The 25,062-nt window shown below is 39.0% G+C and overlaps 2 protein-coding genes across 2 annotated transcripts; both read right to left on the bottom strand.

Moving 5' to 3' along the window:
- Positions 1–232: 232 nt before the first annotated feature.
- Positions 233–5,142, bottom strand: LOC127180792 (extracellular calcium-sensing receptor). Its single transcript, XM_051135099.1, has 6 exons — positions 4,925–5,142; positions 4,408–4,699; positions 3,152–3,970; positions 2,800–3,030; positions 1,841–1,964; positions 233–1,131 (listed from the first exon to the last, which is right to left on the bottom strand). The coding sequence occupies exons 1-6, from the start codon at positions 5,140–5,142 to the stop codon at positions 233–235; spliced, it is 2,583 nt and encodes an 860-aa protein (XP_050991056.1).
- Positions 5,143–20,184: 15,042 nt separating this feature from the next.
- Positions 20,185–24,155, bottom strand: LOC127180795 (extracellular calcium-sensing receptor). The gene is made up of 6 exons (XM_051135102.1): positions 23,950–24,155; positions 23,462–23,753; positions 22,504–23,322; positions 22,163–22,393; positions 21,357–21,480; positions 20,185–21,194 (listed from the first exon to the last, which is right to left on the bottom strand). The coding sequence occupies exons 1-6, from the start codon at positions 24,153–24,155 to the stop codon at positions 20,296–20,298; spliced, it is 2,571 nt and encodes an 856-aa protein (XP_050991059.1). The 3' UTR covers positions 20,185–20,295.
- Between the last annotated feature and the right edge of the window lie 907 nt (positions 24,156–25,062).

Raw genomic sequence — 25,062 nt, 5'->3', positions numbered from 1 at the left:
CTCGTGTGCATAGACACTGATATATTTTATGATCAGTTAGTGCAAGTTTCTTTCAGTTGAAACAGCTCAGATTTACATTGTAGTCAGGGACTAGGCTTAAGCTTTGTCTGTGAAACCAGGCAATAATATTATAACATTTAGATTAGAATGTAATCAAACTATGCACAGTTTCATTGTTATTGTGAGAATAAATATATTAGGATGTCATCAAACTGATTTATGCACTGGTGGATTATCTGGCTATCATGTTCTTTTTTGTATTTTTCTCAGGTTTGAGCAGAATGATGTAACATTTTGGGGTAAATATACACAGCAACAGGCCGTAACTAGAAGCCAAAATGGCGAAAACCTCCACAGCTACCGTGTACTTCCCTGGTGAGCTGATGTACGCTGGCACAAATGCAATCCATACAGCACAGAAGATCAGCATGCTGAAAGTAATGAATTGAGCCTCATTGAAATTGTCTGGGAGCTTCCGGGCAAAGAAGGCCAGCAGGAAGCAGACCACTGCTAATAGACCAATGTAGCCTAGCACTAGTACAAACCCTACAACAGATCCCACCGTGCACTGCAGGATCACTCGAGCACCAAGCTCAGCTCCTGCACTCTCTGTGGGCAGAGGGGGAGCCAGCAGCAGCCAAAATAAACATATGACAACCTGAACAAGCGTGCAAATGAAGATGCCTACCCTCTGCTGAATGGGCCCAAAGTACTGCATCAGGTTAGATCCAGGCAGAGTGGCCCGAAAAGCCACCAAAACCACCACAGTCTTACTGAGGACACAGGCAATGCAGATTACAAAGCTCACTCCAAACAGGGTGTGACGTAGCATGCAGTTCCAAGGTGCAGGCCGGCCAATAAAAACTAGTGCACACAGGAAGCAGAGGGTGAGTGACACCAATAGCAGAAAGCTCAGCTCTGAGTTGTTGGCCCGTACGAGGGGTGTGTCACGATGATGAAAAAAGGTAGCCAGAACAGTCATGGTTAGTGTTGCCCCAGTAACAGATAAGACTGTCAGGACAATCACCATGTTATCTTGCAGGGACAGAAACTCCACAACCTTTGGGATGCACCTTGTTCTGTCAGTGTTTGACCAGAACCTCTCTGGACATTTTATACACTCTGTAGAGTCTAAAGAATGCAATGGCATGTATTTAGGACTTGCTCTTACAAGGCTCTTGCAATGTCTAGCACAGTGTTTAAAGACAGTCACTAATATTATTCCATATCCTTATGTCATCCGCTTATAATCACGGATTATCACTGTCACTTGTCTTAGTTCATTGTGATCTCACAAAATTAATCAGTGTTAATCACTGAAGCTCTACACTGCACAATTAATTTCTTATTTACATTTTGTATACACCTTGTTTTTGTTATAATGAGAGGATTTAACAGCACTGAACAAAAAACAGTTTAAGCATGGAGTGAATTCTCACCAACTTAAACACCTCTGATTTGAGACACTGCAGTTTTAAGAAAAAAAAATATCTGACAATGGTGTTGACTGATGAATTTGCACATGGTTTAACTTGAAAACACCACATAGACATAAACAACGGTAAAAAATGAATTCATCACAGGGCGTCTTTAAGGTTAAAATGTTTGAAACATTATCATTCAGTCATATATTTATATATTATAAGTGAAATCCTTAATACTTAATCCTTAATTTTTGATTAGTAATATGCAATGTTAAGAACTTTATTTGGAAAACTTTAATGGTGATTTTCTTAGTATTTTTTTTTTTTTTTTTTTGATGTTCAAATTATTGTATCTCAACCAAATATTGTTCTATCATAGCAAACCTTACATCAGTGGAAAGCTAATTACCACACACCTGTAATGTTGCTGATTTCTCCTGCTGCACAAGGGAGACAGTCAAAACAGCAGACAGGTTTTCCTTTTTGTACAGCCTTCCTAGTCCCTGGAAGACAGCTTGCACTGCACACAGATACAGGAACCTGAATGAATGATGAAGAAAGAAACTATATCAGACTCCCAGCAACCTTCTAACAACCACATAAGCACATAAAGAAATTAAGTTTTTTTGTTTTTTGTTTTTTGTTAACACAATTCAATTCCTTTTTTTTGTCCATTAAAAAAAGAGAGGTTAGATAATGAATACATTCACTTACTTATACCCTTTAAACTGAGTTCACATGATACCAAATGCACACAAACTTGTATATTGACACTTTTATTCTGAGTACAGAATACATAACCATAAAGCTAAAGCTAAAGCAAGTAACACCACATAGACAGACTGTTTTCATATGAGAGGACAATGAAATTCTGTTCTCCTGTTTCTCGTCTGCTGATTTGTTTCTCCCTTTTTGTCTACATTGCAAGAGAGCCCGTCCATATGTGTATTTCACTTGGGGATGAACCCAAGACAGACCGGGCTTCTTAATATCATTTTGTATTTGCATCTCTAAAAACAGATATTTGAAACAACATTTGAAATAACGTAAGGTTACATTTATTTTGATAGTCCACTTTAGACACTCTACTAAGTAACTTTGCAACTACATGTCAACTAATTTCCATTAATTTGCAACTAGATGTCTACTAACTCTCAGAGCAGAGTGTTAGGTTAGGTTTAGGGTTAGCAGAATAAGTTGACAAATACTTGCAAAGTTTAGAAGAGTGTTAGAAGATATTAAACAGACAGTCTACTAATACTCTAATGACTAGTTGACATGCAGTTGCAAAGTTACTTACTGTTAGAATGTCTAAAGTGGACTATCAAAATAAAGTGTTACCTAATATAATGAAGCAAAGTCACTGGACACATACCTGGTCATCCCAGCCCCCTCCCCAAAGCACTTTTTCAAGGTTTATGTTCAGCTCTTGGCCTGGTCCTTTGACTGAATCAAACTGCCCCACCTGGATAAAATTAACTGCTCCGCTTTCATCTACATGCCAGTTCATAATGTCATAAGAGGCAGATGGCTCGCCGTTATTTTCAAAATAGACCAGCTCACCCACTGGTGTTGTGAAGTTTACTGCATTTAAGTAGTGCAGAAGCTGTGAAAGGAAAACAGTGCAGAGAGGATCATCATATGTAGTAACTGAATTGTTAGAAGATTTGCTTACATAAAACATTAATTTAAATTATTATTATTATTATTTTTAAGGAGGTCTGTACCTGTTGGGGCTTTATTTGGGTCACATCAGGACATTCTCCATCTTCAAACAGCCCTCTACCAGGCTGACAGGCCATCATGTTGTGAATAGCATTGGCAATAGCATACACAGCTTTATACACATTGTAAGTGACTCTCAGCTGTGAAACATCTGTGTAAATGCGGCCATATTTCTCCACATTCTCTAAGCCTGTGCACTTTGGAATTTTAGATAAAGGCTGCCAGTCCTGTGCCAGCGAGCACCCAAAAATTTCTTCCCAAACATCTTTTACGAACGGTTCATTTGGCTGCTTCACAGGACTCAGCTGGGCAAGAAAAGAACCAAGACCCTTAATATCAGCCCTGCGAAGGGCAAAGCCAATGGTACCAGATAGGAGAGAGCGGATTGCTGGGTCAAAGAAGAGAATAGAGGTGCTCCAGGCCTCAGTGGCTATCCACTGCTTGTTGGTCACATTCTGCACCACCACTTCCTTTAGCAGAACTTTTATATCAGGGACAATAGCAAAGGTCACTACAACAATAGCTGTGGAACTCTGGATTCTCTCCACAATTCGCCTGATCCTGCTTTGTGAGTATGATTTTGGAATAAATTCCAGGTAGTCCACACAGATCCCTGCATTTTCCAGTTCTTTCAAGAGGAGCTGCACGCCACTTTTACCATATTCATCATCCCCTGCAACTACCCCCACCCAGGTCCAGTCCAGCAGGCGCAGCAGACGGGCCATGGCTTTGGCCTGGAAGACATCACTGGGAACAGTGCGCAAGAACGAGTGAAATCTGCGACTGTCACTGAGACACGCACAGGATGCAAAATAACTCACCTGGACAGACAAAACACAGAGACAAGTGCTGAAGAAAAAATAAAAGATAAAATAATTTCACTGAAATTTCTGATTATTACTTCACTTGGAAAATAAATAAAACATGATAATTTACCTGTCTCACTATTTACTTTTTCACAATTTTTAATGACAAAAAAATTGCATAATTCAAAGAAAAATTAATTTTACTTTTGTGTGAAAATTTACTTTCTTTAAAAATTTACTTTAGAAATAATAGACTCTAAAATGATTTTCAATGTAGCCCACTGAAACTTCAGAGTCCAAGAGAAGTTAGAGTAGTTTCAACATAGAGCTTAACTCTCCCAGTTCATTAGTTTAAAAACCTTTCTTAGTAAGAAGTTTGGGAAAAGATTCATAAAAAAAAAAAACAAAAAAAAACTTTTATAACAAGTAAGTTCCAAATAACTCAATAATACCATAGGGATATCAAAAACTCCCAGTGTGTCAGCCACCACTATTGAAGCAGAAGAACGAGCGTCACCGATAATGACAGGGACCAGTGGGGCCCCACTGCATTCTGCTCCCGACATTGTCTCCTCCTGCCCCGTTACCAGAGCTAAAGCAGCACTCAATGTTGTGCCCTCAGCTAGGCAACTGTCGGCCACCAGGTATCCCAAAGTAACATTTGGAAGCAAGGCAGGGTCCTGATTAATCTCCTCCACTGTGAAGATCATAGTTTTGAGCCAGCGGTATGAACGAAGGTTAACACTGAAAGAGAATGTAGAATGTGTTAATATATGTCAGATTCAGGTTAGGTACACATAGTTTTACTTTTTACAATTTATTCTCAATTATAGTTAACCAAAAAAAAAAAAAAAAAAAAAAAAAAAAAAAACCTTTTAAAAACTATGTACAACAGTGGTATTTAAATGTCTAAACAGTTGTTCTATAACTTGTCTATTAGTTCATTTTAAATACTCACACTATACTTACCCTTGACAGCGAGCACCGTGCTGTATTTGAGTGAAAGCACGATCAGGCAGAGGTGCTTCAACATGAACTGGAAACAGACCACCAATTATCACATCCCCTTCTTTATAAAGACTCTCTGAAACAGATCTGCCCTGCAGACTACAAGACAGGCCTGCACCGCAAACCCTGACCATCTCAACAATAAATCTCACAACCCACAACCACACAAGCAATATCATCACCATATACCGAGATAAATGCAGGCTCACAGTTTTCCTCCAATGAAAGAAGAGTTGGGTGATAACTACCCTTTTGTAGACATTAATTTGCCTGAGGCAAGATAACAAAGGGAAAAACACTGATGGAGGGGTGGGGGTAATTTTAGAAAGCCCTAGTGGAGAGTACCAAAAACTGCTTTGCTTTGATAATTGATGTGATTTTGTCTGCCCTCTTCTGGCAGAGCTGACAAAATCTTCTAGAATTCTCATCATCTTAATGGCAGTGACTCATGTGCACAAGAGCACGAATACTGGGTATTAACAGCATAGGTACTGAAATGACATTGGTTTGCATATTCTTGTTGAATTTAAGATTAGATACATGGTATGGTTAGGTTTAGGTTAGGTTTAAGGCTTTAATTATAGATGTAACTACAGAACTACAGAAAACAATTATATGTAACTACAGGAACGTACTTTTAGGTAGAAGTACAATGTAAAAACATGTAGGTACACAATAAGTGCATGGTATCAAATTATTATTTTTAATGTAAGTACACAGTATAAAGACACTTAATATAAAGTGGGTCCAAAATAAATGAAATGACAGGAAAACAACCTTCTCTTTTAGGAGACTGGAGCAGTAGTTTACTGATTTGTGTGATGTTTATTCATTGAGTTTACTAGATGCTTTTTGTAGTCAGATGGTGTAGTTACAAAATATACCAGAAGGGGCTTGTTGGCCCATGCTAACTAGTCTAAATCAGAGCCCATATTTATCAAGCCTCTGAGAATTACTCACAAGAACACTGCTAAGAATTGACTTAAGAGTAAAAAAAAAAAATATATTGGCTTAAAACTGCGCTTATAAGTTAGGTATCAAACATCTCAGTCATAATTTAAGTGACATGTATGACTAAATCTTAAGTATCAGTCAGATGATTAATGACACTTTGCTGAGCCACAAACGGGATTTTGGATGATAACTTAGGCATGGACCAATCACTGAATAGATTTCCATATTTAACAATATTCTCAGATGAATTCACATGTGAAATTCCTAAAAGCAGTTTACATTCAACACACATTTGACAATAAAGACATTTTTTCAGGAGAATTCATTATGATATACAGATAATCAAGTTTTCCACCATGTCCAAATTTTAAACCAGCGTGCTGTTAACTGATATATAGCCAAGATTTTATGATATAATTAGCCACGATGGATTCTAAAAGAAAACCGAACTGGCGGGAAGATGTGCTACTGCTTGCTGAATTAGTCAAACAGCGGAAACATGTTATAAAAGGCAAGTCCAGCTCAACATTAAACTAAACTTCATTAAGTCATTATAGGTGAAGAGATTGCAAAAAGTATTGAATAAAAGAGTATGATTAATTGTGGCCAATGTGTATTAGAAAAAAAAGCTTTTCTCTTTTTTTTCATAATGAGATTTCTCTCACATTTTTAAATTATTTTTTACAATGAAAGGTTAGATTTTTGTACATTTTTAAAATACAAGATCAAAAGGATTAATGATACAGATTTATTTTCACAGCCTTCTTTGATCATATTTACCAAGGGTATGAATAATTTTGAGCACAACTGTGTGTGTGTGTGTGTGTGTGTGTGTACTTGTTTTTTCTACATTGTGGGGACCAAATGTCCCCACAAGGATAGTAAAACCTGAAATTTTTTACATTGTGGGGACCAGCCTGCAGTCCCCATGGGTACAAAAGCTTATAAATCATACAGAATGAGTTTTTTTGAGAAAGTAAAAATGCAGAAAGTTTTCTGTAAGGGTTAGGTTTAGGGGTAGGGTTAGGGTAAGGGGATAGAAAATACAGTGTGGACAGTATACAAACCATTGCACCTATGGAGAGTCCCCACAAGGATAATAAACCAGACATGTGTGTGTGTGTGTGTGTGTATATATATATATATATATATGTCTGTGTGTGTGTATACACAAAATATATACATACAATACATACAATTTTAGTAAATGTCACTGCGCTCCTTTCTGTTGGGCTCCACCATGCACTTGCATGGTTGTGACTCACTTGCATTATTTACATAATGCTTAATCCACCTGAATAGCAACATGACACATTCGCTCAATTTAAAACAGAATTTTACTAAATGCTTATAAAAATTTCTCTACTTGTTAACACGGTTAAGGCTAGATAGTATACAGATGTGGCTACTGGGCATGCACACATCAATCTAGAGTAATTTTAGGGGTTTGGCTGTGATTTTGCAGAACTATGCACAGATGCAGACAGACAAGCCTATGCTGCTCTGCATTAATATAAGTTGTCAGTCTAAATGTTCTTTTTTAGAACTGAGATTTATCGTGGTACTGAGGGTGAGGGTGGCAAACAGTACTAAAATAGTATAAAAATGCTGTAAACAAATGCAAATAGTGTAGTTTAAATACTTTAAATTACTTTCCTTTTTTTAGAAGTTGGAACACAATAACTTAAAATATTTAAAAGTGTAATAAAGTGTAATCCAGCATTTTTTATTGTAATCCATCATGGCCCTGTTGTATTGTGTGGCCACCTTTTAAGGAGCATCTAAATTGGGACAGCCATTGTTGCAAAACTATGATGTATTCAGTCTTCAAATGTAGCCTTCAAAGTATAGAAGACAAACATAATTAATGATGAACAGCAACTGTTAAATTAAATTAAAAGTAATTTATAATAAATGTCATAGATGAATATTTACTGGGTAATCCACTACTGTAGGGTCAAAAATTATCATTTTTACCTGAGATTCCAGAGATCCAGGAAATCCACCTCCTCATTAAAATGTTAATGTCTACAGCCATAAACTGTCTAGAATAATATATTCTTTCTATCAGTGACTGATGATTTGCTGTAACTTCTCCACTATATATACACCTTATTCTTCAATGTGGAAGTAAGCCTATGGGCGAGCCTTCCAGTTCATTAGCCGCTACAGGGAAATAACGAGAAGAATAACAATGTAACAAGTGTAACAATGTAACAAGTAAGCGGTAAAACTGTTTGCGCTACAAACCAGCGTGTTAATAATTAAGATAATACATTAAAATAATATGGTAAGACACTTAAATTTGCAATATCAAGCAACAAAACAAGATGTTAGGAAGGAATTTGTGTCATAAGGTTGTTGTTTTATGTGTGTGTGTGTGTGTGTGTGTGTGTGTAACTCCAAAGATTTAAAGTAAACAAACTTCCAGGCAAGATGCATCCTGGCGATAGGGTGGACATTTGGAAGCAGATCACACACACATCTTTCAGAGCTGTAAAATACAATCTCTCTTCAGGTGAATATGTCCAAAGTGTTTTGCTGCAAAATCCTTAAACATTCATTCATTCATTCATTCATTCATTTATCCTCAGGAATATTAAATCAATAATTCCAAAAGATGACTGCTATCTATGTAATATTGCTTGTGGCCTGTAAGAAGGCTATAACATGTTATTGGCTTATAGATTGTACTCAGAATTGTAAACAATAGTTCAAGAAATTTTCAAAATGGAAAAACTAACATATTTATATTTTAAAGATAAGAAAAAGTGGCTTAAGTAAAGACAGGGAAAAATGGCTCATAAATAGAACATGAGGATGATCTCAATCAGGAAGACAACTGATGATATGAACACTTAACCCTAACTCCCTTTGTTTTATGTTGGTTAAAGTTATTTAAGAACCAAAATCTAAAATGACATTAAGATTAATACCTCAGGGAAGTTACAGGAATGCAAACCTTTGATAGAGGGAAACACAATACATTTCTACACTCTTAAAAATAAAGGTGCTTCACAATGCCATAGAAGAACCTTTTTTGACTACAGCCTTTAACATCTGTTTCACAGAAGGTTCTTTTTTGGCAGAATAAAGTTATTCAGATTATAAAAAGGTAAGAAAGAAATGGTTCTTTAAAGAACCTTTGATTGAATGGTGCTTTGTGGAACCATGGTTCTTATATGGCATCGCTGTAAAGAACCGTTTAAAGCACCTTTATTTTTAGGAGTGTAGTTTCCAATTTATTTGTTATTCAGACATTCCTCTCTAAAAGAAGTGTTGTTGTATGCAAAGTAACATGAGTACAGTACAATTGTTACCCATCTGGTCGGTGACCTGCGGTCCGCTCACCACCAGAGGTTGCTCTCACCATACCTGCACACTCTGACTGTTGTTCCACACCCCGGACTACATCTCCCGTCATGCATCATGTTGATGGCGTCAACACATGTGACCAATCAGCGGCACCATAAAAGCCCCGGTCTTTCCCCATGCAAGTCACGGATTGTTGTTAGTGTTTTTTCATATTGTTAGCGTTCTCTTGTTTCTAGTTCTTTGTGTTTAGTTTCCTCGCCTGGCTCCCCGTTTTCGACTGATCGCCGCCTGCCTTCAGACCTTCGCTCGTCTTTAAGGACTATTCTCTCGTCTCGCCTCTAACATTCCTGTTTACTGTAGCTTTGACCCTGCCTGTACGACCATGTATCTGTCTCGCCCCTATAATAAAAGCTCGCAAGTGGATCCGCTCGCCTCTCGCCTCTCACTCCACGTTACAACAATATACAGATGTCATTCATTTTCTGATGCACTGCACATTCTTGTACTGCTCCTGATATGTGGAGAAATGTTCCCTCTGTTCTCCCACACCAGCATCCTCAGTCTGCTCACTCTCCCCAGACTCAATCACCAGCACAATAATTCCCTCATCAGGAATTGTTTAAAGCTCACTCACAAAAACACAATGAAATCCAAGATTATGATCTGTTTGTAACTCCTTGGTATTTTTTTATTGTTTGTGCTTGTTTGTCCTGTTTCAAGTAACTTTATTTCTGATTAGCTTTACTAGAACCAAACTATTAGACATCAGAAATAGCACACCAAATAATGTTTTGTGGTAACACTTTAGAGTACTGAATCACTACAGAATTTAGAATTTAGAATCACTTATTTGTATGATATGGAATAAAATTGTTCTAAAACTCAATTAACCACTGGAAACAAAGTTTTATAACAAAACTGAATTAGCTTGAGTTGTTACACAGAAGCCCATGCATATGCTAAAGTTTAGCAATTGTGGACAAGTCAAAAGAGCTCTCACAAAGCTACAGAAAATAAATTGTTTTATTACTTTAGAAAGTGTATGGCTACAAGAAGATTTCCAAAACAGAAATGTTCCTAGAGATAAAACTGGCATTAATAAGTTTAAAATGTGTTGTAGCAAAAAAATCTTTGAGGGGATTGAAGAACAAGCATAAACAAGAATAAAATGTTTGAACAGAGCAATTGAGCAAAAAAAAAAAAAAAACCTGACAAAGACTTACAATGACCCAGTGAAAGGAGGAAAAAATATATTTCAATGCAGAGTATAAGAAGAACACTATTGTAACGGAGCGAGGGAGACGGGAAGCGGTCGGATCCAAACGCATAGCTTTATTAACCCTCTGGGGTCTGAGGGTGTTTTGGGGCCCTGGAGAAGTTTTGACATGCCCTCACATTTGTGCTTTTTTCAGTATCTTAAAAACATATTAATGGCTAAAGTCTGATTACATTGTAATCAGCACAAACTGAGCTACAATAATATGTAAGCAACATTAATGTACATGTTTGTGTTTTTGAGAAAACAACATTTATGCGTGGTTACTGAAAAACTAAAATCTTTAAGTCACTGAAATAAGACCATGAAACACATTCAGAACATTAGTTCACAAGACTTTTGAGAACTGGATGTGGTTGTCTAGAGTTTTTTCTACATAAAGATGTGAAAATCATCTCATTCACGCGTTTACAGAAAACAATATATTGATTTAAATTTTCTAAAACGTGTTTTGTGACTGAAAGGGAATATGCGAGGGAGTGACAACGACCATGAATATTTAGTGATTTACACCTGAGAGACAAAAGGCCCTCCTCTAATGGCCCATCAATGAGACTGTGACTGTCAGGTAGAAACAATGAGAGATTCAGAGAATGGAGTTTTAGACTATTTGTATTTTATTTACAACACTGTATCATCAAAACATACATAATGAAGGTCAAAAGCACATTATTGACTACACTGATCTAACCATAGAGACGTGAAGAGAATTTGTGTCATTCCTGAAAACTGTTTTCTGAATTCTGTTCAACAAGTGAAACAAGTAAATTATACCTGATATTTAAGTGATTGCTGCTTCTTTCCATGGATTTAAGAAACAAAACTCATCATCAGTAGTCCAGGAAATTGTTTTACAATAAAAAAATCAGTGTAGTTGAACATCTGATGTTGGTACAGTACTCTTCATGTAGCATTCATCTGTGGTGCAGGAATCAGATCACTAGAGAAAAAAAAAACAAAAAACATCTGTAAGCATGTTAACCCTCTGGGGTCTGAGGTGATTTTGGGGCCCTTTAGATGTTTAGACATGCCCTGACATTTGTGCTTATTTCAGCTACTTATAACATACTACTGGCCAACATATAATTTTTTTTGTATTCAGCACAAACAGTGCTACAATAATATGCGAGCAAGATGGATGTACATGTTTGCATTTTTTAGAAAAAAAATATTATGCATGGTTAGTAAGTTTTGGGAAAATAAATGTAGCTGAAATAAGGCCATAAAACTCATACTCAATAGTTCTGAGGAAGGCTTTTGAGTAATCACTCTTGTAGGCTAGAACATTTACTTCAAAATGATGTGAAAATGACCGTGCTTACTCTTTCACAGAAAACAATATATTGATGTAAATTTTCTAAGACATGTTTTGTGATAGAAAGCCATATGCGAGAGAGGGATAATGGCCATGAATATTTAGTGATTCACACCTGAGAGACAAAAGGCCGTCCCCTAATGGCCCATCACTGTGGCTGTCACTATGAGGCAGGTAACAAAGAATGAGAGGAAAGTAAGATAATGGGGGGTTTTGGTCGTTTGTATTTTATTTACAACACAATATAATCAAAACATACATAATGATGGTCAAAGATTATTATTGTACTCACTGATCTAACCACAGAGATGTGAACAGACCTTGTGTCATTCCTGTTCAGCAAGTCAAACTAGTAAACCATACCTGATATTTAAGTGTTTGCTGCTTCTTTCCATGGATTCAAGATAAAAAAAAATAAAAATAAAAAATAAAAACAGTCACAGAGCTTATGTTACTGAAAATCAGTGAAGAATAACATCTGATGTTGGTACAGCGCTCTCAGAAGTTTGAAGAGACTCCAGTAAAAATCAGCAATATTCATCTGCGGTGCAGGTATCAGATCACTAAAAAAGAAAAACAAAAAACACATCTGAGCATGTTAATATCAGAAGAATCTGTATATAACAATCTTGTAGTCACAGATTCACGCCAACTTTGTATAATGTAAAAAGGACATTTTATATCTGAGAAACAAATTATGGTTTGGCACCTTATAAAACTCTATTTGGGAAAAAATTATTAATAATAAACATGATCTAGACATACTTCGACTCGTAGCATTCATCTTTTATATCGTATTTTGTTTCATATTATATAGAACATGAAAACTTCATCGCGTCGTAAGAAATTTAGATACAATGAGCTACCTATCATTTTCAAAATATTTCACTCGATTTCAAACATTTTAGCCAGGAATCATAGTTTAGGAAAACCCAAGCTAGTAAATGTGTTCAAACTTATGTCAAAATAAAACGTTAACTAATGCAAAAAAGAAACATCACTTACTCGTCAGACAGATCTCTTCCTCTGGATCAGCCACACGTCGTGTTGTTCTTCATCTGAGGTGAATTCTGTGTTTTTCCTCTCAGCGCGTCTTTTTTCTGAAGGTAAATTCTGCTGTTTCTCTCAGCGCGTCTTCCAGAAATGAACAGTAGCCCAGATGAACTTGATGAATTGTCAAGCTTTGTTTACGATGATGTGGGCGCTAACACGCTGCGCCGTGCACGTGGCTATTTTCTTTAATTTAAAGCAGCACATAGTTCAGTTTTTATTGTGAGTGTGCTCAAAAAAAAAGTATACACTTAATGGTTTCTAATGATGTATAACACTTATTTGTGTGACCAAAATTGACGGAGTATTTTTAGTGTCTTTTGCACTGATCTTAAAAAACGTGAGCTGATCACGCCGGCGTGATCGTCGACCCCAGGGGGTTAATATCAGGAGCATCTGTAATATATACATATTGTCACAATCTGGTCGGTGCTCTGCGGACCGCTCACCACCAGATGTCACTCTCACCTTTCCATTTCACTCTGACTGTTACTTTGCACTTCGGACTGCATCTCCCATCCTCCACCGCACTGATTGCGTCAGCCCCCGTGACCAATCAGGCTTCCTATAAAGCTCCGGACTTTCCCAGTGCAAGTCACGGATTGTTGTATTGTTGTTTTCCCATAGTTTAGCATTTCCTAGTTCCTAGTTCCCAGTGTTTTGTTCTCCTGCCTGGTTATCTCGTTTTTCGACTGTCTAGCCGCCTGCCTTTTTGGACTATCTCTCGTTATTGGATTATTCTCTACGATTGCCTGTGATATTCCTGTCTGCTCCTGCTTTTACCCTGCCTGTACGACCATGTCTTTGTCTCGCCCCTCCAATAAAAGCTCGCGTACGGATCCGCTCGCCTCTCGCCTCTCATTCCCCGTAACAGAACAATCCGTCACAAAAGGATCCAGCAGCTTTCACCCCGGACATTCATCTGATATGGACACGGACATAATTCTTTGCAGGATCAAACAGAGATCACACACACTGGATCAATACACCCGTGAGTTTCTCTCAATTTCAAACTATTCCACTCTCCCGGACTGTATAAAAATTGAGATTTTTTGTGACGGCGTGAACTAGCCCCTCCGTACACAATTGAGACGCGAGGGCCCGCACTCACTGGAGGCGTTTTTGAACTTTGCGCTGTTGTGTGTGGGTTCGCCGTGCACCGTGGGGGTCGCGCAGAGGGAACACGACAACGCGGTAATGGCGACCGCGCGTCCCACTCGCAAATTGGTGGTCATGCCGGAGCACGATGCCACGAACACGCTAGCCGCCTGGATCGCTCGTGAAATGGCGGCCGTGTCGGAGCGTGCTCGAGCAATGGCGGCGACAGTGGTGCCCGTTCACAAAATGGCGGCGACTGTGGTGCCCGTTCACAAGATGGCGGCGGCGCCGGCGCGCGCTCACAAGATGGTGGCGACGGCGGAGCCCGTTCACAAGATCTATTCGTGAACAGAGTATATGACAGTAGTTTTATCTAAACAATCTTAGACTCTATTATTCAGTTTTACAGTGTAAACACTATTACTTTTATATTGCGTCATTTTTATTTTATAGAACATTAAAAACAGCCTGACGTCGTCAAACATTTCGATGCAATGAAATGAAACATACTTCATAACGTTTCACTTGATTGCACATGTAGTCAGGAATTATAGTTTGGAAAAAATCTAACTACTATAATGTCTACAAGTTATATCACAGTAACACAACAACTAATGTAAGTAGGCTAATAAAAGAAAGACTTACTCTGTCGGTGGATCTTGCCGTGCGTCACATCGCGCTCTTCCTCTGAGGGAAATATAAATCTTACTCCTCACAGGGCGTCTTATTCCAGTAACAAGATGCAAGTAGCTGAGATGAACAATGAAGTGAGGTCTCCCGCTTTGTTGACGTTGATGTGGGCGGTTCGCCGCTTGCGCCTCTACGTGGCTGATTATAATAACAAACCGAAAGTAGCCCGTGGGCGTGATCAAATTAAAAATAATTAGGTCGGACGAGAAAGACTGGACATGGGGTTGGTTTCATACAGATTACTTTAACACGATATTTGTTTTCGATAAGACTTACTCCATTTAAAAGTAGACATATCAGGCTTTCTATAGATATCTCTCTCATGTCTCTGTGTTGACTATTCGCTGAGTTTTAGTTCATTTTAGTGACGCATTTCTTAATGACGATCACAGAGAACAACGCGGCAGACTGCATACCCTGTTTGTTTGCTTTATTTCACAAAACCACAGAGTGTTGTTGTTATTATGAGTGTACACAGATAAAAGTGAATTCCTTACAGATTCCATTGATGTATTACTCTTATCTGTACGATCAAAAATGACGGAGTAATTGAAGTTCTTTTTGGCGTTATCAGAAAAACGGCCACAAACCGCGCCGGCGCGTTTTTCGACCCCAGAGGGTTAAACAAAGACACGGTCAAATACAGGCAGGGTCGAACAGTGGCAAACAGGTATGTGAGGACAAGACACAAGAGTAGTCCGTTAAACAGGGTCGAGAGAGTGTGGCGAACTTAATCCAAGGGGCGAGGCAAACGGGTATCCAAATAGAAAGTTCACACGAGGGGCAAACAGAGTCCGAATAACAAGGCAAAGGGTTAAATCTACGATGGCAGAAAAGTCCAGGGCAGGCTGAAGGCAGACAAGACGATATAACAAGGCGAGGATACAAGACATGGATAAACCAAGCGGCAACCTCCCGGTCTCCCTCTTGAAGCCAACACGGAAGTTACTAAAACTGCAATTCATCAACTGGCCGCTAGAGACTGGCTGCAAAAGGGAGTCAATCCCATAGACTCCCCATGTTAAAATGCCCAACTTCACAGCAGAAAAAAATAGGTTTACAGCCTGGTTCAAAAAGTGGTTTTGGTCTATATAGCTAATTTTGCCCTTCATGTCAACTGGGACGTGCGAGTGTTTCCAGTCTCGTGTTGCAGAGTGGTGTGCATTTGTAGCTCCCTGGAGTTTTGTTTTTCTGAAGAAATCTCTATTTTACTATTACTTTCTGTTGTTTAAAGTGATAAAATATAGCTTTTTCCCACCAGATTTCTGATATTATACATCAAACTAATCCGATCATTCGCTTTTATTCTATAACCGCGAGTGCAACGCCGTGCTGTACGTTCGCATTCCGTTTGCCGGTTAGCCTGCCATTTGTGTTCCCACTCACGTCTCTATTCACGTCTACTACCGCTTTCCTTTTTTTCCCCTCGCTCTCGTTGATCGCTCGTTTTTATTCTACAACCGCGAGTGCAGCGTGCCTGTAGTGTGTTAGCCGGTTAGCTTGCCATTCACTTTTACTTTTTTTATCTGCCTCTACAACCGTTGTTGCTTTCTCCCCCTGCTTTTTTCTTTAAAAGTTCATCAAACAACAGTGGTGAGTTGAAATCGTTCTACAGCTACGGTGAGTAATGGCTTCTTCTCCTTTCCTGGTAACCTGCAGCACATGTCATATGCATAGTTTATCAATCTCTGTCGGCAGCGAGGGATTCACATGTGATAAATGCAGGGAAATAGTTAGGCTGACAGAGAAGATTTCAGAACTAGAGACACGCATCCAAACTTTAATCGAGGATAGTAAGAATGTGAGGGCCTCAGATACGGCTTTATATGGCATATAGTCTTAGAGTTTGCACTTGACTAACTGGGGCCCAGGTCAGGAAGCAGACAGACTGGCTAATCCGACCATCTGCTAGCCGCCTCACGTCACCATAATCAGTTAATTCTCAGCACATAGAGACCCTTTCACCTAGATATCATGCTATAGAGACTGTGTCTGTTCCCCGAGCTAGACAATACAAAAGACGTCCAAACCAATTTAAGAGTAACAATCTAATCAACGTTCAACAAATAAAAAATGTACATAATACAGAGAAACAAATGATAAAACTTGGCCTTTTGAATAAAAGGTCCCTCTCTACAAAAGCGCTTTTTGTAAATGATATGATCATTGATCATAACCTAGATGTGCTATGTTTGACAGAAACCTGGCTAAAACCAGATGATTACATTATCTTAAATGAGTCTACCCCTCATGATTACTGTTATAAACATGAGCCACGTCTAAAAGGTAAAGGGGGAGGTGTTTCTACTATTTATAGCAATATTTTCAGTGTTTCTCAGAGAGCGGGCTTCAAGTATAACTCGTTTGAAGTAATGGTGCTTCATGTAACATTATCCAGAGAAACAAGTGTTAATGATAAATCCCCCGTGACGTTTGTACTTGCTACTGTATACAGGCCACCATACAGATTTTCTTAAAGAATCACTGATTTTATATCTGAGCTGGTGTTAGCTACAGATAAGCAAGCTCTTATCGCATTATAGTCCCTCACGTCTGCTGCGTTCTCAAAACTCTGGCAATTTGATAATGCCTAGAATATCCAAATCAACCGCGGGCGGCAGATCATTTTCTTATTTAGCACCCAAACTTTGGAACAATCTACCCAACACTGTTCGGGACGCAGACACACTCTGTCGGTTTAAATCTAGATTAAAGACCCATCTCTTTAACCTTGCTTACACATAACACATTAACACATTTCTATAATTCAAATCCGTTAAAGGATTGTTAGGCTGCACTAATTAGGTCAACCGGAACTGGGAACACTTCCCATAACACCCGATGTACTCAGTGCATCGTCAGAAGAATGGCATCTACGCTAATATTAGTCTGTTTCTTTCTTATTCCGAGGTCACCTTAACCACCAGATCCAGTCCGTATCCAAATCAGATGGTCATTGCAGTCCTCCGGATCCAGTCTGTACCCAGCCCAGATGATGGATCAGCACCTAGAGACGACCTCTACAGCACTGAATGTCAGCGGAGACCACATCGACTAGATGAGCTCCAGAGACGGATCCCCAATGAAGACCTTATCACCTAGACGGCTGTCGGCACAGGATCACGGGACCTGGTGAGTCCTCTGTATCTGGCCAGAGGAGAACTGGCCCCCCCGACTGAGCCTGGTTTCTCCCAAGGTTTTTTTCTCCATTTGTCACAGATGGAGTTTTGGTTCCTTGCCGCTGTCGCCTCTGGCTTGCTTAGTTGAGGACACTTTATCTTCACACAATATTGTATTTTATTTTGTTGTATTTGATTAACTACCTTTACCTGAGAATTGAGTGTTTACTGTTGCCCTTTGCATTGTTGATGTACTCTGATTTTCTATTTAATACTGTACAGCCGCCTTGTCACAATCTGTATTGTTAAAGGCGGTATATAAATAAAGGTGATTTGATGTCAGCTGTGAGGGGGGTGATTTTTTTTTATAACTCATCCGTTTAATTTATATTAAGCCTTAAAGTTCTGCATAATTTAGGGCATGGCCACTTGAGTGACAGGTGGATTGCCGCTGCTGTCACCACCGTTGCGCTAGGCGGGCGTGGTTTCAGCAACCAGCTCCACCCACGTCCTGCCTCTTTGCCCATTTTCGATTATCCGAGAGTGACGTGCAGTGACACGATTCCAAGATGGCGACGGCCGACACCCGCCCACTAAGAGCTTCAAAAATGCTCTTCAGAAACCTACAGGTGACATCACAGACACTACGTCCATATTTTGTACAGTCTATGGTATAAACTAACTAGAAACACGACTGAACTAGACTAAGAAACTAACAAGAGGCTCCGTAAAGCAGCTACCACTAGACGAGGGCTAAACACAATGCAATACTCAACCCAGAATAGTGGGAAGGGTCTCACATTTATACCGTTCGTGATTGGCTGCAGCTGTGAGTGAGGTGGAGCATGGGAAATGTAGTCCGGGGGTGTAGTGCAACAGCCTGTGTAATGTGAAATGGCAAGGCGACCTCTGGTGGTGAGCGGACTGGAGATCAGGACAAGATACATGACAACTATGGTCTTCATGTTGGGACATCTTGCCACTCTTGACCAAGAAGAACAAAGAACAACTTGAATGTGTTTGTATAGGAAATTGTTGGACCCATAGATCAGCGGCATGTCTAGTGCAAAAAAAAAAAACAAAAAAAAAAAAAAAAGGCAAAGCTTATGAGCAGAAGATCAGTTTTACATGGGTCAAACATGGAGGTGGACCAGTCTATTTATGGGGTGCTTTGCTGTTGCAGGAGGTGGAAATCTGGACTGTATGGGGGATTGTTTGAAGTGTCAGGCCATTTTGGCAATTGTGATGCCTTCAATGCAGATACTGAAGTTTGATGATTTCAACATTCAGCTAGGTGCATCAACCATAACTCCTTCAAAGACAGCCAGAAACCTTGGAGTTATGACTGATGATAAGCTAAATTTCTCAGACCACATTGCTAAAACTGCCCAGTCCTGCAGATTTATTTTATACAACATTAGGAAGATCAGACCCTCTTTTTCAGAAAATGCTACACTCTCAGAAAAAAAAAAAAAAAAAAAAAAAAGGATCAAAACTATAAAATCTTTACTTGGAGTGATACAGTGTACAGTTTTTGTTTTTTTTTTTTCCTCAAGTTGTACTTTTAAAACACGTTTTGGGTACATAATTGTACCCTAAGGAGCTATTGTGTACCTTTAATAGTACCAAATATATGTTTTGTTCCCCTAGGAATAAAATTGTACCTCTGCAGTACCTTTATTTCTGACAGTGTACTCAACTCCTTGTTCAAGCTTTTATTTTATCCAAGCTGGATTATTGCAATGCTCTCTTGGCAGGTTTACTAATAGCTGCACACATTAAATTCAATACATTGATATACAAAACCACCACTGGCTCTGCACCCCTTTACCTAAATTCACTACTTCAGACTTATGGGCCCTCTAGAAGCTTGCATTCTGCAAGTGAACAGTAAATTATAGTGCCATTCCAAAGAGGCATAAAATCACATTCATAGACTTTTATGTTAACTGTTCCCTCCTGGAATGACCTGCCCAACCGAATCTGAGCAGAGTGCTTAGCCATCTTCAAGATACGGCTCTCTCTATTTGATTTCTAGCTACTTTATTCTTTTTCTATTCTATCTATTTGTTTTATTTTATTTATTATAAAAATATATCCATCTATCTATAAATTACCTATCTATCTATCTATCTATCTATCTATCTATCTATATCTGTATAAACCTTGCTATGCGTGCTGTGTTAGGCTAACCGAGACCCCCTCTTTTTTTTTTTTTCTTATCATCCCATATTCTTGGGGTGAAGACGCTTTAGGGATTAAAAATTTTGAAAATATATATTTTTTCTCTTTTTATTTAAATCATATTGTTTACTGATACACAGTACATCAAAATACATATACCCAACTATACAATCAAAACATCTGTAATATTTAGATTAGAATGTTTCATCAAACTGCACATTTTTTGTTGTTGCTATTGAGATATGTAAATCTCTACATTTAAATATTGCTCTCAGGAAAAATGCTGCCTCCTCACAAATGTCTTTCATTTGTATTAATAATTTCATTTGCCTTATCTGACCATCATGTTCTTTTTTGTATTTTTCTGAGGTTTAAGCAGAATTATGTAACATTTTGGGGTGAATATACACAGCAACAGGCCATAACTAGAAGCCAAAATGGCGAAAATCTCCACAGCTACCGTATACTTCCCTGGTGAGCTGACGTATGCTGGCACAAATGCAATCCACACAGCACAGAAGATTAGCATGCTGAAAGTAATGAATTTAGCTTCATTGAAATTGTCTGGGAGCTTTCGAGCAAAGAAGGCCAACAGGAAGCAGACCACTGCTAATAGACCAATGTAGCCCAGCACTAGTACAAACCCTACAACAGATCCCACTGTGCACTGCAGGATCACTCGAGCACCAAGCTCACTTCCTGCACTCTCTGTGGGCAAAGGGGGAGCCAGCAGCAGCCACAGTAAACATATGACAACCTGAACCAGAGTGCAAAGGAAGATGCCTGCCCTCTGCTGGATGGGTCCAAAGTACTGCATCAGGTTAGATCCAGGCAGAGTGGCCCGAAAAGCTACCAAAACCACCACAGTCTTACTGAGGACGCAAGCGATGCAGATCACAAAGCTCACTCCAAACAAGGTGTGACGTAGCATGCAGTTCCACGGTGCAGGCTGGCCAATAAAAACCAGTGCGCACAAGAAACAGAGGGTAAGCGACACCAATAGCAGGAAGCTCAGCTCTGAGTTGTTGGCCCGTACAAGAGGTGTGTCACGATGACGGAAAAAGGCTGCCAGAACAGTCGTCGTTAGTGTCGCCCCAGTGACTGATAAGACTGTCAGGACTATTCCCATGGTATCTTGCAAGGACAGAAACTCCACAACCTTTGGGATGCACCTTGTTCTTTCATTGTTTGACCAGAAACGCTCAGGACATCTCATACACTTTGTAGAGTCTAAAGAAAGAATGATACCGATGAAGACATTGCATATGGTAAGTGTGGTCTTACATTTAGAAGGCCAGTGGTTCTCAGCTGGTGAATCATGACTCATAATACCTTAATAACCTTGACCTTATTCAAATAAATGAGATTATTAAATACCGAGAATATTAATACCTGTCATATTGCTGATTTCCCCTGCTGCACAAGGGAGACAGTCAAAACAACAAACAGGTTTTCCTTTTTGTGCAGCCTTTCTAGTGCCTGGATAACAGCTTGCACTGCACACAGATACAGGAACCTGAATGATTGAGAAAGTTTGTCAGACTCACAGCAACCCTCAGCAACAGCACAATATCTATCAGCACAACAAACACATAAAGAAGAACAAAACAACAACAAAAAATATTTCCTCTCACATATACAAGGCAGACACATAATCATAGACTCATTCCCATGGCATATCTCCTTGTCCATTAAGGTATTTTATCCACTGTGTCCGTTACTGAGAGGATAATGGAAACATGCACATGAACTAATACATTCATGTTTTCTGAATAATGAAATTACAGAATACATATATACGTACGGTTAATGCACAGCATAATAAAATACACATCTCACACATAACACCAACACAAAAGTAACACGACATATAGACTGTTTTTTACATTTTTGTTAAGATTTAATTTTTGCGTAATGACTTTTAAAACTCAAGGCCATTTTTACTTCTGCTAAGGCCATTTCTACTTCTTCTAATCTACAATGTCCATTTTTCAAATTACTTATGGACATTTGTGCACACACACACACACACACACACACACATATATATATTGTCCTAATTGTGAACAGTGTACCTATTTACAACAAATGCCATTTATTTATTTATTTATATTAATTTATGTGAAAGATAGATAGATATATAGATAGATAGATAGATAGTCAGATAGATAGATAGATAGATAGATAAAATCACTTACTTGGTCAGCCCAGCCTCCTCCCCAAATAACTTTTTCAAGGTTTATGTTCAGCTCTTGGCCTGGTCCTTTGGCTGCATCAAACTGTCCAACCTGGACGAAATTCACTGCTCCGCTTTCATCTACATGCCAGTTCATAATGTCATAAGAGGCAGATGGCTCGCCGTTATCTTCAAAATAGACCAGCTCACCCACTGGTGTTGTGAAGTTTACTGCATTTAAGTAGTGCAGAAGCTGAAATAAGCAAAAGCAAAATAAAAAATATTATCTTAATGCGTATTTTATTTATAAAATTTGAAATGTTATTCAAAATGAATATTTTAAGGTGACTCTCCTTTCTGTACCTGTCGGGGCTTTATTCGGGTCACATCAGGACATTCTCCATCTTCAAACAGCCCTCTGCCAGGCTGACAGGTCATCATGTTGTGAATAGCATTGGCAATAGCATACACAGCTTTATACACATTGTAAGTGACTCTCAGCTGTGAAACATCTGTGTAGATGCGGCCATGTTTCTCCACATTCTCTGAGCCTGTGCACTTTGGAGTTTTAGATGAAGGCTGCCAGTCCTGTGCCAGCGAGCACCCAAAAATTTCTTCCCAAACATCTTTTACAAATGCTTCATTTGGCTGCTTCACAGGGCTCAGCTGGGCAAGAAAAGCACCAAGACCCTGAATATCTGCCCGACGCAGGGCAAAACCGATTGTACCTGCCAGGAGAGGAATGCTTGCTGGGACAGAGTACTGAATAGAGGTGCTCCAGGCCTCTGTGGCTATCCATTGCCTGTTGGTCACATTCTGCACCTCCATTTCCTTGAATACAACTTCAAGGTCTGGGCCAATGGCAAAGGTCACCACTACATGAGCTGTGGAACTCTGGATCCTCTCCACAATCCGCCTGATCCTGCTATGGGAATGTGATTTAGGAATGACTTCCACATAGTCCACACAGACCCCTGTACCTTCAAGCTCTTTCAAAAGCAGCTGCGAGCCACTTTTACCATACTCATCATCTCCTGCAACCACCCCCACCCAGGTCCAGTCCAGCAGGCGCAGTAGACGGGCCATGGCCTTGGCCTGGAAAGCATCACTGGGAACAGTGCGCATGAACGAGTGAAATCTGCGACTGTCACTAAGACAAGCACAGGATGCAAAATAGCTCACCTGTACAGACAAAGCACAGAGACAAGCATTTCACTGAAACTCAGTAATTTCTGATCACTGAAATTGTTGCTCAAAAAGAATATAATAAATAAATACAACAAAACCCATCTCATCTGTAAAACAGAATACTTCATTTTACCATGGGGATATCAAACACTCCCAGTGTGTCAGCCACCACTATTGAGGCAGAGGAACGAGCGTCACCGATAATGACAGGCACCATTGGGGCCCCGTTGCATTCTGCTCCCGACACTGTCTCCTCCTGCCCCGTTACCAGAGTTAAAGCAGCACTCAATGTTGTGCCCTCAGCTAGGCAGGTGTCGGCTACTAGGTACCCCAGAGTAACGTTTGGAAGCAGGATAGGGTCCTGATTAATCTCCTCTACTGTGAAGATCATAGTTTTGAGCCAGCGGTATGAACGAAGGTCAACACTGAGATAAAACAAAAAATATAAATTTTAATGAGACACAATGTAATACAGATTTTTTTTCCTCCACAATATGATTCTTGACATCATGTTAAAATATACACCTTAAAAGTACGTAACGTTGTATTTTAAATGTAAAAACAGTTTCTCCACAGCTCTGCCTTTTAGTTCATTTATACACTCTTTGACAATATACTCACCCCTGGCAGCGAGAACGATGCTGTATATGAGTGAAAGCATGATCAAACTCTGGTGATTCAACATGAACTGGGAAGAGACCACCAATTATTACATCTCCCTCTTTATACAAGTTTTCTGAAACAGATCTGCTCTGCAGACTACAGGACAGACCTGCATCACAAATCCTGATCATCTGAATAATAAATGCTACCAGCCAAAACCACATAATCAATCCTACCACAATCCTGCACACACATACAGGGACAGAGAGAGAGAGAAAGGCTTAGTGAAGAAGTGCAGGCTCACACTTTCCCTGCAAAGAAAGAAGGGTTGGATGATAACTCCACTTTTGTAGACTTTAATATGCCTGGGGCAAAAGAACATGCAACAGGAAAACAGGTGAGTGGGGGCATAATTGCTGAAAGCCCTTGTGAAGAGTAATTGTCATGGAGAATGGGGTAAAAACACAGCTTTTAGAACTGATATTTTGAAGATGAGCGCATTTAGAACAAAAAAGACAATAATAAAAGACTACAAGATCAATTTTATGCTGATAGCACATAAAAACAATTATTTGGTGTTGTTGGCCTTCAAAGCCATTTTGTCTGTCTGTGCCATTGAGGAAGCTGTTCAGCCTACAGGGAAAATTGAGGTAATTATACCAAATTAAGCAATCACTATGACACCAGAGGTAAACATTCTGTTTTATGGAGCTGTGTGCACTCACACATACATACATAATTAATGTTTAGTAATAGATCAGACATTTTAATAACTCCTGTGTTTAACACCAGGCTTTTAAACTTGTAAAATGTTCTCTTGAAGTCACTTTGAAATTCTTTGGGTTGAGCGAAAAAGTGGAAAGTTGAAGTTTAAGGTTTTCATATAATAATGTTTATATTTTATTACATTTCATTATAGACTTCTGGTCCTCAAATCTGACTGTCTGAAAGGTTTCCAGCAATTAGATATTTTACAAGTATCACCACAGGAACCATTTTGCCATATGTATCACTTTTTTGTAGTTTACAAATGCTACTTTTGTTATATTATGGTATGTAATTTTAAGACTTTTCTTTTTAGGTGAGAATGTAGTTGTTTAAATTTCAAATATGCAGTAAAGAACATTATCT

The sequence above is a fragment of the Labeo rohita genome, chromosome 18 (genome assembly GCF_022985175.1).
Source record: "Labeo rohita strain BAU-BD-2019 chromosome 18, IGBB_LRoh.1.0, whole genome shotgun sequence".
Classification (NCBI taxonomy): Eukaryota; Metazoa; Chordata; class Actinopteri; order Cypriniformes; family Cyprinidae; genus Labeo; species Labeo rohita.
The sequence above is the reverse complement of the archived record's forward strand: the minus strand, read 5'-3'. Positions and strand labels throughout refer to the sequence as shown.

Coding starts and splice junctions, on each gene's coding strand:
- LOC127180792 (XM_051135099.1), bottom strand. CDS start 5,142: ATGATATTGCTTGTGTGGTTGTGGGTTGTGAGATTTATTGTTGAGATG. Junction 4,700..4,924: donor CACGGTGCTCGCTGTCAAGG/GTAAGTATAGTG, acceptor ATTCTCTTTCAG/TGTTAACCTTCGTTCATACC. Junction 1,132..1,840: donor AGAAATCAGCAACATTACAG/GTGTGTGGTAAT, acceptor TGCATTCTTTAG/ACTCTACAGAGTGTATAAAA.
- LOC127180795 (XM_051135102.1), bottom strand. CDS start 24,155: ATGTGGTTTTGGCTGGTAGCATTTATTATTCAGATGATCAGGATTTGT. Junction 21,481..22,162: donor GAGGAGGCTGGGCTGACCAA/GTAAGTGATTTT, acceptor TCAATCATTCAG/GTTCCTGTATCTGTGTGCAG. Junction 21,195..21,356: donor GGAAATCAGCAATATGACAG/GTATTAATATTC, acceptor TTCTTTCTTTAG/ACTCTACAAAGTGTATGAGA.